At 47.6% G+C, this 15,753-nt stretch overlaps 1 protein-coding gene across 1 annotated transcript in view; it reads right to left on the bottom strand.

Moving 5' to 3' along the window:
* Nucleotides 1-951: 951 nt before the first annotated feature.
* Nucleotides 952-15,753, bottom strand: part of MPP1 (MAGUK p55 scaffold protein 1) — a 41,860-nt gene continuing 27,058 nt past the window's right edge. Inside the window, exons 6-12 of the mRNA XM_080652489.1 lie at nt 12,497-12,693; nt 10,351-10,457; nt 7,317-7,397; nt 5,100-5,180; nt 4,270-4,472; nt 3,947-4,021; nt 952-1,591 (exon numbers count right to left, since the gene is read on the bottom strand). Coding sequence (XP_080508615.1) covers nt 1,415-1,591; nt 3,947-4,021; nt 4,270-4,472; nt 5,100-5,180; nt 7,317-7,397; nt 10,351-10,457; nt 12,497-12,693 — 921 coding nt within the window. The 3' untranslated portion in view covers nt 952-1,414. The remainder of the gene's footprint in view (nt 1,592-3,946; nt 4,022-4,269; nt 4,473-5,099; nt 5,181-7,316; nt 7,398-10,350; nt 10,458-12,496; nt 12,694-15,753) is intronic.

The following is a 15,753-nucleotide window of genomic DNA, read 5'->3' on the forward strand; positions in this document are numbered from 1 at the left end:
TATTTTTAAAAATGATTGCTCGCTGAAACCGGTTTGGCTCAGTGGATAGAGCGTTGGCCTGTGGACTGAAAGGTCCCAGGTTCGATTCCGGTCAAGGGCATGTACCATGGTTGCGGGCACATCCCCAGTAAGGGGTGTGCAGGAGGCAGCTGATCGATGTTTCTCTCTCATCGATGTTTCTAACTCTCTATCCCTCTCCCTTCCTCTCTGTAAAAAATCAATAAAATATATTAAAAAAAAAATGATTGCTCAACACTTGAGGGAGGCATCTGGTGGCAATGCCATCCTCCAGGACAGTGGTCCTCAACCTTTCTAATGCCGCGACCCTTTAAGACAGTTCATGTTGTCGTGACCCCCAACCATAAAATTATTTTCGTTGCGATTTCATAACTAATGTTGCTACTGTTAATGAATCGTAATGTAAATATCTGTGTTTTCCAATGGCCGCGACCCACAGGTTGAGAACCGCTAGCAGAGTCGCCTAAGACCATTGGAAAACAGATATTTACATTACGATTCATAACAGTAGCAAAATTACAGTTATGAAGTAGCAACGAAAATAATTTTATGGCCGAAACCGGTTTGGCTCAGTGGATAGAGCATCGGCCTGTGGACTGAAGGGTCCCGGGTTCGATTCTGGTCAAGGGCATGTGCCTTGGTTGTGGGCACATCCCCAGTGGGAGGTGTGCAGGAGGCAGCTGATTGATGTTTCTCTCTCATCGATGTTTCTAGCTCTCTATCCCTCTCCCCTCCTCTCTGTAAAATAATAAAATATTTTTTTAAAAGAAAATTTTTATGTTTGGGGGTCACCACAACATGAGGAACTGTATTAAAGGGTCGCGGCATTAGGAAGGTTGAGAACCACTGCTCCAGGAGCTTAAAGCAGGTGGCATTTCTCTCCAGTCAGAGGCTTGTGGTACAGGTAAAAACCCAGAGAGTTACAAGGTCATTGGCATTTTAACAGTAATCTCTTTATTGCTTTTGAGGGTTTTCCTAGAGCAGAATCCTATTGCACAGCTGTTGCATTTTGGCATTTTAGAAAGGCAGTAAAAAAAAGGCTTTCTTCATAGTAAAGACGCGATTAAAGGTGAAGGAGCGCAGGCTTTAGAGGGACAGGGTCCAGGCTTTTCCTCGCTGTGAGCACCGTCTTTGATTAGCATTTGCTTTTGGGTCGTGCTTCTGCCCCAATTTCCAGAGATTCTTTTGAAATCAATGGGGCCCCATGCAGCAGGAAAACCAGAGCCAAGCCCTTGAGGAGCTTGAATAAGACTGCCACCCACCGGCCTAATTAGGATAGTTGCATAGAGCTGGAAGCGGACACAAAACTAGCTGGAGCGACCCTGTTTGTCTTAAAGCAAGGGGAGTGGAGTTCCAAATACTGAATAGAGTATACGATAGCCCCATTTCTGCAAGCTTAGTAAACCCAGGAGACGGGCACCCACTGTGGAGATCTGCACGCTTGGTCGAAGGCTTCTTGCAGTTTCTTAAGGATTTCATCCACGCCATTATTGACCAGTGAGAGGTCAAAGTAGTGAGCGTACTGGCTGCGGATGGCCTCCGAGTCCTTCTGCAGCTGCTGCAGGGCTTCCGTCTGCAAAGGAGAGAGAAGCAGCCACTGATGAAGCAGGTGCAGCAAGCCCAGCCAGAGGGGCTAGTGACAGCTTTTGAAAAAAAATGTTTTTTATTTCCGAGAAGAAGGGAGAAGGGGAGAGAGAAACATCAATGATGAGAATCACTGATCACCTAGAAACATCAGTGACGAGAATCACTGATCACCTCCTGCACACCCGGGCATGTGCCCTGACCAGGAATCGAACCAGTGACCTCCTAGTTCATTGGTCGACTCTCAACCACTGAGCCACGCTGGTGGGGCTTAGTGACAGCTTTTAAACGGGTGTTGACTGTTGTGACCATTGCCTGGCTTCCAGTCACCTGCTTAGAGACAAACCCTGAAGACTTTGAGAATGTTGGAAGGGAATTGAGAGGCAATCAATTACAAACAATTCTCTGAGGATCTCAAACTAACCCTCAAGCTAATCAGAGCTCTCTGGAAGACCAATAGCTATCTCCCAGCTCTTGCCCTTGAACATGGACAGCCATTTCAGCAACCACCAGAGCTGCAATCCCAGGGCAAGGGTAACTGCAACTTAGAACCCTGGGCCTCTTTCTAGGCCCCAAAACCAAGTGGCCATGAAGACTGATAATTTAACTTCGTAAAAGTAAAAATGGTTCTGTAGCGATAAACACCAAGAGACATGCCGAATTGGAAAAAAAAATTTTGCAACTGATATCACGAAGGGCTAATTACCCTAATACAGAGGTCCTAGAAATCACTAAGAGAAAGGCCGATAACCCAACAGAACAATAAGCTAAGGACATGACCAGGTGTTAACAGAAAAGACAATATAGTGCCCTAACCGGTTTGGCTCAGTGGATAGAGTGTCGCCCTGCGGACTGAAAGGTCCCAGGTTCGATTCTGGTCAAGGGCATGTACCTTGGTTGCGGGCACATCCCCAGTAGGAGGTGTGCGGGAGGCAGCTGATCGATGTTTCTCTCTCATCGATGTTTCTAACTCTCCCTCTCCCTTCCTCTCTAAAAAAGCAATAAAATATATTTTAAAAAAAGAAAAAAAAAAGACAATATAGCCTGGCTGGCATGGCTCAGTGGTTGAGCATTAACCTATGAACCAGTAGGTCACGGTTCCATTCTCCCATCAGGGCACATGCCCTGGTTGTGGGCTTGATCCCCAGTAGAAGGCGTGCGGGAGGTGGCAGACTGATGATTCTCATCATTAATGTTTCTATCTCTCCCTCTCCCTCTTTCTGAAATCAATAAAAACATATTTTTAAAAAGACAATACAAATGGCCCTAGCTGGTTTGGCTCAGTGGATAGAGCGTCAACCTGCAGACTGAAAGATCCCGGGTTCGATTCCAATCAAGGGCACATGCCCGGGCTGCGGGCTCGATCCCCAGTGGGGGGCATGCGGGAGGCAGCCAATCAATGACTCTCTCTCATCACTGATGTTTCAATCTCCCTCCCTCTCTCTACTTCTCTGAAATAAAAACATACATATACACTGAGTGGCTAGATTATTATGATCTCTGAACGCATAATAGGCCACTCAGTGTATATCCTATATAATAAAAGGCTAATATGCAAATTGTCCCCTCGGCCAGGAGTTCGACCAGCAGGCAGGCCGGCCAACTGCCCATGTCCCCTCCCCCGGGCCAGGCTGGCCGGATACCACCCATGCACAGATTCATGCACCGGGCCTCTAATATATATATATATATATATATATATATATATATATATATATATATATATATATACTGAGTGGCCGGATTATTATGCGTTCAGAAATCATAATAATCTGGCCACTCAGTGTATATATAAAAGGCAATACAAATGGCCCTCAAGAGTCTGACATGATAATTGCTTACAGTACAAGGTAAAAGTACAGGATGCCATTTTTCCCTCTATTAGATTGGCCAAAAATGAAAGTTTGGGAAACATGATCCTGGCACTCTCCCAGATAATCATCTCTTGAATTTCCACTTCCCAAAGCATGCACACTTGAACCCAGCAATCCTGTCTGGATTTTTCCCTACAGATATATTTGCACACACATGCAATGCCATATGTACAGAGCCATTGGTGCCATATTATTTACAATAGTTCAAGGTTTAAAAGAACTCAAATAGCCTGGCTGATGTGGCTCAGTGGCTGAGCGCCGACCTATGAACCAGGAGGTCACGGTTTGATTCCCTGTCAGGGCACATGCCTGGGAAGGGGGCGTGCGGGAGGCAGCCGATCAATTATTGTCTCTCATCATTAATGTTTCTATGTCCCTCTCCCTCTCCCTTCCTCTATGATATAAACATATATTTTTTAAAAAAGAGAGAGTTAACCCCTCCCCACCCTGTACTACCCCCTCCTTCCCACCTGAGTGCCCTGGTCAGTGGGTGCGATAAACACAATGAAAGGTGACAGTTCTGCTGTCCGGACAATCTTGAGAGTCTAGAAAAGAGGAAGGGGAAGGAAGAAAAGATTTAAAAACTTAGTCAGCTGTCCCGATGCATTCCTTCTAGTAAGCATCTCTGGGCATCACCACGCCCAGTCCTATTTCTATCACTTCCTATCCTACTGTTCTTCCAGACGACCCCGCTGAGAGGATATGAAGCAAATCTGAGTTCCCCAAACATGCCCACCAGCGTTTGCTCTTCAGCGTCCCCTCCCCACGCGCCTGCCTTTCGGCGCCAACCCACCTGCGGCTCGATGTCCAGGATGGCGATCTTGTTCTGCTCGTGGATCCGGTGCACTGTTTCAAACTTGGTGCCGAACATGTTGCCCTGGTAGCTACCGAACTCCAAGAACTCGTTGGCAGAGATGCTCCTGGTCATCTCCTCCGTGGAGATGAAGTGGTACTCCTTCCCGTCCTCTTCATTCTTCTTGGGCAGCCGTGTTGTATCTGTGCACAAGAAGCCCCAGCCCCTGACAAACTCGGCGTCCTTGCCATGGACCACGGCGTCTGTACCGAAACCCTTGCTGCCTGCGGCGCAGAGAGCTTAGTAGGGGGTTTTCGCCCACGGGATCCTTAAGGGCTGACCATAGGAGATGATGCAGATCAGGAAATCACCCATCCACCCAGAACACGTTTAACCTTCAGGAGGCAAAGCCCAACATAAAACATTCCTATCAGCCCGGCCAGTGTGGCTCAGTGGTTGAGCATCAACCTAGGAACCAGGAGGTCACAGTTCGATTCCCGGTCGGGGCACATGCCAGGGTTGCAGGCTCGATCCCCAGTGTGGGGCATGCAGGAGGCAGCCGATCAATGATTCACTCTCATCGTTAACGTTTCTATCTCTCTCTCCCTCTCCCTTCCTCTCTCTGAAAGCAATGAAAACACATTAAAAAAAACACACACAGTTACATTGTTAGTTGGAGTGATTATGGGTACAAATCTGTATCTTGTCTAAATTGTGTTTTGTTTTTATAATGAAACATTTCAAATAAAACCACCAAAAAAAGGACCATCACGGTATCTCGGATGGGAGAGCGCTTTCACTTGCCCTCCGAGGCCCCCAGAGCTACTTACACGGGGCTGGGTACTCAAACTTCTCCGGGTCCTGGCTGAGCAGGGCGTTCTTAATATGGCTTCGACCTACCCCACTGGCTCCTGCGGAAGAGGAGAGAGAATCCACGTTGCTGATTTTCATGAAGCCTCCCATTTCTTTCCAGAGAGAAAGGAGGGGATGGAAGTAGGAATAGGACATGGTTTTCCTCTCCCAGGGCCTGCAATCGCCAACAGGTGAAAGGAAGTTGGCACAGCCTCTGAGCTGGGGTCAGATGCAAGTGTTCCTTTAGCACAGGGGTGGGAACGTCCAGCCCTCGGGCCGTATAAGGCCCCTTGAAATCATTTGGTCTGGCCCTGCCAAAGCATTAGGGGTGTGTTAATTAAATGTTTGACCAAATATAGCAGGCTCATTTTTAAGTAGATAATTTTGTATGGCCTGAAAATCCTATATAATAAAACCCTAATATGCAAATTGACCGAACGGCGGAATGACTGGTCGCTATGATGCGCACTGACCGCCAGGGGAAAGATGCTCAATGCAGGAGCTGCCCCCTGGTGGTCAGTGCGCTCCCACAGGGGGAGCGCCGCTCAGCCAGAAGGGGTCCCAAGGGGTACCAGACTGCGAGAGGGTGCAGGCTGGGCTGAGGGACTCCCCCGCCCCCCAAGTATACGAATGTCTTGCACCAGGCCTCTAGTGATGTTATAAATATCCAAATGGCCCTTTGCAGAAAAAAGGTTCCCCATCTTTGCTTTAGGTGCAGGGGGATTTGGAGCTCCAGGCCCTTGTGTCCCAATTGGGGAAGGAGGCCCTTTCTAAGGGCTGAGGGTCAGGACTCAGAGCATAACTGTTACTTCCACAGAGGAGCCAGCTAACATATGGGGTTTCTCTTTTCTAAGGATAGCTTTACTGAGCTCTCCCAAATGAACAGTGTTGAATTTAAGCTGCTGTCTTCACTGGAAATGTCACCAAAACCTAATACAGATCTTCTAACCAACTAATATTTAATTCTGAAGACAGGGAGGTGAGCCACCCACCAGAGCCAAGGCCCACATACCTGGGTTTGAAGCAAGGACTCATTTCATTTCAAGGCCAGAGCTCATGTGGATGATTAAAGAGCTTATGTTACTAACAAAGCACTCTAACACATATACTTTTAAAAAAGCACAGGACTGCCCTGGCTGGTTTGGCTCAGTGATTAGAGTGTCGGCCCTTGGACCAAAGGGCTGTGGGTGTGATTCCCAGTCAAGGGCACGTGCCTGGGTTGCAGGTTCAATTCTTGGCCCCAGTTGGAGTGTGGGAGGCAGCCAATTGATGGATGTGTCTCTCTCACATTGATGTTGCTCTCTCTCTCCCTGCCCCCTTCCAACTCGCCCCGCCCCCGCTTCCACTCTCTCTAAAAAATTCAATGGAGCCCTAGCCGGTTTGGCTCAGAGGATAGAGCACTGGCCTGTGGACTGAAGGGTCCCGGGTTCAATTCCAGCCAAGGGCACAAGCCCAGGTTGCGGGCTTGATCCCCAGTAGGGGGCGTGCAGGAGGCAGCTGATCAATGATTCTCTCTCATCATTGATTTTCTATCTCTCTATCCCTCTCTCTTCCTCTCTGAAATCAATAAAAATACATATTTTAAAAGAATCAATGGAAAAAATATCCTCGGGTGAGGATTAACAAACAAACAAAAGGCTCAGGACTGGGACACCCCTACAGTTAGATGAACAAAGAGCAAAACCCAGGTTAGCACTGGCCAACCCCAAACCCTATCTAATAGAATTAGTTGCAGCCCAGCCGGTGTGGCTCAGTGGTTGAGCATCAACCCATGAACCAGGAGGTCACTGGTTTGATTCCCGGTCAGGGCACATGCCCTGGGTTGCGGGCTCAATCCCCACTGTGAGGGGTGCAGGAGGCGGGTGATCGATGTCTCACAGATGTTTCTCTCTCTATATCCCTCTCTCTTCTTGTCTCTCTAATGATCAATAAAAACACATTTAAAAAAAAGAATTAGTGGCAGAAAAACTTGTAAGGTTTAGTTTCACTTGTAAGGTGAACCCAGATGAGGTAAGAACTTAGATAAGTCTTTATATCTGTCCTATATGGAGAACCCAAGAGACTTCCCTTCTATTCTTTTCTTCTTTTCCTCACTGTCTTCTTTTTTGTTGGAAGGATTGTATACCACAGGCAGGAAAACAAGGACAGAAAGGTCCTTAACGAGCAAAGCAACAGGAAGGGCAAGGAGAAGGTACCGATCAGCACCAGGGTCTTCCTTTTGAACGCAGGGAGCCGAACCACTTCCTCGTAGGACACGACATCCAACTGGTCAAAAACTAGAGACAAAGGAAACCAAGCAAAGTTCATTTCCAGAGCCCAGGAGAAAGCACGCCAGGCGACTTCCCTGCCTGTGACTCTCCTGCTCCCGTCTTTATCCAGAGCAGGACGGAGGCGTTTAATAAGTGCTATGTCATTGCCCTAGCCTTGTGGTCGGCCAACTGCGGCTCGCGAGCCACATGCGGCTCTTTGGCCCCTTGAGTGTGGCTCTTCCACAAAATACCACGGCCTGGGCGAGTCTATTTTGAAGAAGTGGCGTTAGAAGAAGTTTAAGTTAAAAAATTTGGCTCTCAAAAGAAATTTCAATCGTTGTACTGTTGTTATTTGGCTCTGTTGACTAATGAGGTTGCCGACCACTGCGCCTAGCCCAAGCATGTCAAACTCGCAGCCCGTGGGCCTCATGCGGCCCACAACGAATATTTTTGCAGCCAGCCAATATAACAGTATGTAAGAAACGTTTTAAAAAAATTTCATAACTTGCCGAAACCGGTTTGGCTCAGTGGATAGAGCGTCGGCCTGCGGACTGAAAGGTCCCAGGTTCGATTCCGGTCAAGGGCACGTACCTTGATTGCGGGCACATCCCCAGTAGGAGGTGTGCAGGAGGCAGCTGATCGATGTTTCTCTCTCATAGATGTTTCTAACTCTCTATCCTTCTCCCTTTCTCTCTGTAAAATATCAATAAAATATATTTTAAAAAAATTTCATAACTTAAATTTTACAATATCCTGTTATACATAATTATTAATAACGAACTACAACGTTCACTAATGACTGATGACTATAATCGTGTTGCATTCATTTCCCTTATGCGCCTTAGGCGCAGGCGCACCATTTCTCTCCACTCATACTAGCAGTGAATATTTTTTTTAAAATCTATTTTATTGATTTTTTACAGAGAGGAAGGGAGAGGGATAGAGAGCCAGAAACATCGATGAGAGAGAAACATCAATCAGCTGCCTCCTGCACACCCCACACTGGGGATGTGCCCGCAACCAAGGCACGTGCCCTTGACCGGAATCGAACCCGGGACCCTTCAGTCCGCAGGCTGATGCTCTATCCACTGAGCCAGACCGGTTTCGGCTAGCAGTGAATATTTTAGCAGCTGATGGCCACGTCTTTAGTCTGGACTGTTGTTTGGTGTGCACAACAGGAAATATTTCACTTTTTGAGAACAAGAAAAATAGGTTTATTTGTGTGACGCTTATTAATTTGTGCAGTTATTCAGTATCTGGTAAGTTAATGTTCAAGAAAAAAATATTAATTTTTATTAAAATGTTCTATTATTTTATGTGAACGATTACTCATTTATTTCAGCCCTTTGTATTCAGCATGTCTCTCTCGAAATAAACCTACGTTTCTATGAAAATGGAAGCTTTTATTTTTTTGTGGCCCACATACACTTCAACCTTGTTTATTTGGTCCGTGTTAGCCTCTGAGTTTGACATGCTGGCCCTAGCCAGTTTGGCTCAGTGGATAGAGCGTTGGCCTACGGACTGAAGGGTTCCAGGTTTGATTCTGGTCAAGGGCACATACCTCGGTTGCAGGCTCCTCCCCAGCCTGGGCCCTGGTCAGGGTGCATGCAGGAGGCAACCAATCGATGTGTTTTTCTCACATCGATATTTCTCTCTGCCTTTCCCTCTCTCTGCCACTCTCTCTAAAAATCAATGGAAAAATATCTTCAGGTGAGGATTTAAAATAAATGAAGTGGCTATACCATTTAAAAAATAAAAAAGTGGTACATTATTATTCATTTACTAGTGGCCCAGTGCATGAAATTCGTGCATGGGGGGTGAGGGGGCCTGCACCCTCTCCAATCTGGGACCCCTGTGGGATTGGGCCTAAACCGGCAGTCAGACATCCCTCTCACAATCTGGTACTTCTGGCTCCTAACCACTCACCTGCCTGCCTGCATGATCAGCCCTAACCACTCTGCCTGATGGCCTGCTTGCCCCCACCTGCCCACCCCACCCCCTGCTGGCCTGATTGCTCCCAACTGCCCCCCCTGCTGGCCTGATCACCCCCAACTGCCCCCACCTGCCGGCCTGATTGCCCCAAACTGCCCCCCTGCCCGCCTGCTTGCCCCCAACCGCCCCCCACACCGGCCTGCTCACCCCTAACCGCCTCTGCCTCAGCCCTGCCACCATGGCTTTGTCCAAGAGGAAGTCTGGTAGGTCTCCCGGTCTAATTAGCATATTACCTTTTTATTAGTATAGATTATCTACAATCTGCCTCATTTTCAACATTGAGCTATCAGCTGTGAAAGTGTGTCTACGTTTTTTTGCCGGGGTGGGGGGGACACCCTGTATATACTGGCATTGTCTCAGAGAGCTTGGGAAGATGAATGTAATAAAAGAAAAGCAGAAGAGCCAGGCCGGCATGGCTCAGTGGTTGAGCATTGACCTATGAACCAGGAGGTCACGGTTCGATTCCCGGTCAGGGTACATGCCCGGGTTTGCAGGCACAATCCCCAGTGGGGGGCATGCAGGAGGCAGCCAATCAATGATTCTCTCTCATCATTGATGTTTCTATCTCTCTTTTCCTCTCCCTTCCTCTTTGAAATCAATAAAAATATATTTAAAAAAAAAGAAATAGTAAGAAAAGCAGAAGATGCCCTGGCTGGTTTGCTCAGTGGTTAGAGCACCGGCCCGTGGACCGAAGGGTCATGAGTTCAATTCCTGATCAAGGGCACGTACCTCAGTTGTGGGTTCGATCCTCAGCCCCAGTTGTTCAGGAGGCAACCAATCAATGTCTCTCTCTCTCCCTGCCCCGCCTCCTCTCTCCCTTCTACTGTCTGAAAATCAATGGAAAAAAAAATCCTCAGGTGAGGATTAAAAAAAAAAAGCAGAAGAAATGGCACGCTTTCAGCATCACGTATGTTGCCCTGAGCACCACGCCCCCTGCCCTTTGCCAGGAGCCCGCAGAGAGGAGCCCAGGAAGTTCAAGGACACTCACTTGCACTGTGCTTGGCCAGGTACTTGTCTTTGTACTTCTTCTTCTTCCCGAAGGGACTGCAGCTCGGGGCTTCACTTGGAGCAGACTGAGCCACACTCGCCACCCTCCTGGTAGGAAAGATGACCAAGGATATCAGCGAAGGCCAGTGGGAAAGCCCCAGGCTCGCTCACCTGGGTTGTGACAGAGCTCAGTGACCCCTCTCCCCGTCTATGCAAAACCTCCAGACTGATCTACCTCCTTCCTTTCCTTGGCACTTGCCCAAAACCTTCATGTCGTTCTTGACCCTCTCCTTCTCTCTCATACCCTCTGCCAAGCTGCTCATTCTCTGTGAGTCTCTAACACTCATCCTCTCTCTCTCTCTCTCTCTCAGCCCCTCTCTTAGTTTTTTAAAAATGTATTTTTATTGATTTCAGAGAGGGAGGGAGAGGGAGAGAGAGATAGAAACATCAAGGATGAGACAGAATCATTGATTGGCTGCCTCCTGCATGCCCCACACTGGGGATCGAACCTGCAACCGAGCATGTGTCCTGACTGGGAATCGAACCGTGACCGCCTGGGTCATAGGTTGATACTCAACCACTTTGCCACGCCGGCCGGGCATGCCCCTCACTTTCTGAACCTGTCTTAGTGTCTGGATGTGTCTCTCTCCTGTCCCCTTACTCCTCATCTCTCTCTCTCTCTCATAACCTACCCTCTTTCATCTTCAAGTTCTCATATCCCTGCTCTTTCTAAGCCTCTCACTCTCTGTCTCTGCCAGCAACCCTCACCCTCTCTGTCTCTGTCTCTCTCTCTCTCTCTTTCCTCTCTCTTTCTCTCCTTTCTTCCCTCCCTTCGCCCCCCATTCTCCTTCTCTCAGCCTCTCTCTTATGTGTAGAAGGCTCTGGGTTTGTGGTGAGCAGCGTGGAGGAAGTGAGGAGAGATTGGTACCGCACTGTGAGTTGGCTGCCTGGAGCCGAGGGCTCCGCAGAGAGAGGTGGAATGAGCCCAACTGCAATGTCAGGCTGTGTTCACAGGAGGACGTGGTGGGGGTTCGCTCTCTCCCGGACACATTCCCATTGCCAGGCATTTGAACTCTCTAGAGGGCCCGGCCAGTGTGGCCCAGTGGTTGAGCGTCGACCTATGAACCAGGAGGTCACAGTTCAATTCCTGCTCAAGGGCACATGCCCAGGTTGCAGGCTTGATCCCCAGTAAGAGGTGTGCAGGAGCCAGCCGATCAATGGTTCTCTCTCATCATTGATGTTTCTATCTCTCTCTCCCTCTCCCTTCCTCTCTGAAATCAATAAAAATATATTTTAAAAAAGGAACTCTCCTGAGAGGTGTGGGGGGTGGTGAGGCCTGGGAAGACCTGGGAAGCTGTCCGTGCAGTGGTCTGGATGGCAGCTGGCAGAGGCCTGAGGTCCAGCCCCTGCCTTTGAGCTCATTTATGAGACACGGCAGTGCAGCGGGGGAAGTGTGGTCTTTGCAATAATAGTGCTGGAACAACCAGCTAAATATATGCGATAGATGCCGATTCTCGCCCCATTTTCTATGCACTGGCAATTTGCATAAAGGACACGTATTTACAATGTGACTGTTTTCTGCAGGGCTTAGAAGATATCTGCTCAGGAAGGCGCCAGCCTGGGAGGCAGGAGAGCAGGGAAGCTCCAGTCCTGGTGCTGCCACTTCCTTGTTAGGGACAGGAAGAGCATTTGAGGAAACAGAGGCCCTTGGACAAATGAAGAGCTATTTGGGGCTCCTTTAAAGGCCTACCAGCCCGGCCGGTGTGGCTCAGTGGTTGAGCGTCAACCTATGAATCGATCACGGTTCGATTCCTCATCAGGGCACATGGCCCAGTTTCGGGCTCTATCCCCAGTAGGGGGAGTGCAGGAGGCAGCCAATTGATGATTCGCTCTCATCACTGATGTTTTCATCTCTCCCTTTCTCTCTGAAATCAATAAAAATATATTTTTAAAAAGTCCTGCTAGGTAAGCTTATCAACTCATTGTTACCTGTGCCCTTACCCATTATGTCAGGGAAGCTGGGAGATTGGCCTGGTTGAGAAAGAGCAACTACACGCAAGATGACAGGTTCAGGAAGCTAAAACACTACTGGTGACAGGTATGGGCCCATTCCACCTGCCAATGCCAACCGTGGGAAAGCGGCTCACCATTCCTGCAGCTCAGGAGAAGGGATCAGGCCTGCTGACTCCTTGGAGGAGCCTTCCACCCGCCCTTGCCACCAGTTGCTGTCATCCTTGTTGATGATCTGGATAATGTCCCCAGTGGCAAACTTCAGTCCCGCCTCCTTGCAAGGAATCAGATTGTCCTTTTTGGGATCGTAGTCGAACTGCGCTCTCATGAACATCTGAAAGAGAAGGCGAGGGGCAGCTTCAGGAGAAACACCGGCATCAGCACACATAATAGAAAGTTCTGCTGTAAATAAGTAGGGTCAGGCCCTAGCTGGTTTGGTTCAGTGGATAGAGTGTTGGCCTGTGGACTGAAGGGTCCAGGGTTTGCTTCTGGTCAAGGGCACATGCCCAGGGGCATGCAGGAAGCAGCCGATCAATGATTCTCTCTCATCATTGATGTTTCTATCTCTCTGTCCCTCTCCCTTCCTCTCTGAAATCAATAAAAATATATTTTTTTAAAAAAGTAGGGTCAGGACTGAATGAATAAATCAGAGGCAAGAAGCAAGAATGGACCGGGGGGGGGGGGGGACACAGGGGAGAGGGGAGAGGGGGAAAAAGGGGAGGGGCTTGCAAGCCGGTGTCGCTCACCAGTTGAGCATCGACCCGGGAATCAAGGGGTCCCCGGCTGGGTTCCTGATCAGGGCATATGCCTGGGTTGCAGACTCAATCCCCAGTAGGGGGTGTGCAGGAGGCAGCTGATGGATGATTCTCTCTCATTGATGTTTCTATCTCTCTTTCCCTCTTGCTTCCTCTCTGAAATCAATAAAAATATATTAAGCCCTAGCTGGTTTGGTTCAGTGGATGGAGCGTCGGCCTGTGGACTGAAAGGTCCCAGGTTCGATTCCAGTCAACGGCACATGCCTGGATTTCGGGCTCGATCCCCAGTAGGTGACGTACAGGAGGCAGCCAATCAATGATTCTCTCTCATCACTGATATTTCTATCTCTCTCTCTTCCTCTCCCTTCCTTTCTGAAATTAATAAAAATATATTAAAAAATAAAAATATATTATAAAATAAAAGAATAGACGGGGAGCTGAAACGACTGGAACTGGTTACTGTGGTGTTTGTGGAGAGGTCAGACCTGAGCCCTCCAACAAGAAGGTATGAACTGCCTTTTTGAGTCGACATGTTTGTGGTTATTGGTCTGAGTTGATGCCCCCTTGACCCCACAATCCACTTCTATGCAGAAGCTGTCAGTTACAAAGTATAGATATCTTCACCACAGAATTATTTTATGTCTCTTTTCCTTTTATTGTTTTTGGTAATCCACCTGAGGATATTTTTCCATCGATTTTTAGGGGGAGTGGAAGAGAGAGGGAAAGACAGAGAGAAGCATCGATGTGAGAGAAACACATCGACTGGTTGCCACCCACACGATTCCTGACAGGGGGCCAGGGATCGAGCCTGCAACGAGGTACATGCCCTTGACCGGAATTGAACTCGGGACCCTTGAGTCCTCGGGCCGATCCTCCAACCACTGAGCCAAACCAGCCAGGGCCACAAAATTATTTATAAGGATGAACTATTGGAAACAACCTCATTTTCTAAGAATGGGGGATTTAGTTAAGTTATGGTCATCTACTGAATGTATGACCACATACCTATAAAAATCAATTTGTAGAAGAATATTTAAAGCCCTTGAAAAATGCTGCTGATATAACACTAAATGAGAATATGAGTCAACAAAAACAATACCTAGCACACTTGATATTTTAAAAAAGTATGTATTTATACATAGAAAAAAAGACTGGAAGAAACGACTCCAGAGTTTAATACCGGTTACCTCGGGGAGGAAGATTAGGGGTGCATATCTAAGCCAAAGAAAGAAGAAAAATAATAAAGAGCAGAAACAAATCAAACAGACAATAGAGTTGAGAAGATCAACAAAAGCAAAAGTGGTTCTTTAAAGATTCACAAAATTAAGAACCTAGCAAGGCCAATGAAGAAAAGAGAGAAGAGCCCTGGCTGGTTTGGCTCAGTCGATAGAGTGTCGGCCTACAAACTGAAAAGTCCCAGGTTCGATTCCAGGTCAGGGCACATGCCCAGGTTGTGGGCTTGATCCCCAGTGTGGGGCGTGCAGGAGGCAGCCGATCAATGATTCTCTCATCATTGATGTTTCTCTCTCTCTCTCTTCCTCTCCTTTCCTCTCTGAAATCAATAAAAATATATATTAAAAAAAAAGAAAAGAGAGAAGATACAATTTCCCAGTAGAGATCACTAGAGATCCCAGAGCTGTTTAAAAGGTTATACGGCCAAAACCGGTTTGGCTCAGTGGATAGAGCGTCAGCCTGCGGACTGAGGGGTCCCGGGTTCGATTCCGGTCAAGGGCATGTACCTTGGTTGCGGGCACATCCCCAGTAGGGGGTGTGCAGGAGGCAGCTGATCGATGTTTCTCTCTCATCGATGTTTCTAACTCTCTATCCCTCTCCCTTCCTCTCTGTAAAAAATCAATAAAATATATTTTAAAAAAATAAATAAATAAATAAAAGGTTATACGATTTTTATGATTTGACAAATCACTGGAAAAACACAATTTACCAAACGTGACACAAGAAAATGAAACTATGAACACTGATATGTCTATTAAAGCCCCTGAACTTGTTATTACAATAATCTGTAGTAGAAACTTCAGAGTTGTTTTTAAAAAAATAAACAAACCAAACCAAACTCCTCCCACATTCATCTGCCAAGGCCTCGTCCGAGCTATTTCTCTCTTCGATGGTAGGATTGGATATGTTTTCATATGTTTACTGCCATGTGTATTTTCCCTCCTAGGAATGAGTTTTTCATTCTCTTCACCCATTTTCTTCTTGGGATTGTGGAGTAAGGAGATTACCCCTTCCTTTCGCATTCATTGCAAACAGGCAGCAAAGTAGCAGCCCTGCCGGTAGATGTTAGTTTAGTTCAGAGAGCACCAGGCAGCTACATCTGTAAGATATATAGAACTTAAAAGTTAGCCCTGACTGGTTTGGCTCAGTGGATAGAGCGTCGGCCTGCGGACTGAAAGGTCCCAGGTTCGATTCCGGTCAAGGGCATGTGCCTTGGTTGCGGGAACATCCCCAGTAGGAGGTGTGCAGGAGGCAGCTGATGGATGTTTCTCTCTCATCGATGTTTCTAACTCTCTCCCTCTCCCTTCCTCTCTGTAAAAAATCAATAAAATATATTTAAAAAAAAAAGTTATGCCCGGCTGGCGTGGCTCAGTGGTTGAGCGTCAACCTATGAACCAGAAGGTCAT

Source organism: Plecotus auritus (assembly GCF_963455305.1).
Source record: "Plecotus auritus genome assembly, chromosome: X".
NCBI classification, from domain to species: domain Eukaryota; kingdom Metazoa; phylum Chordata; class Mammalia; order Chiroptera; family Vespertilionidae; genus Plecotus; species Plecotus auritus.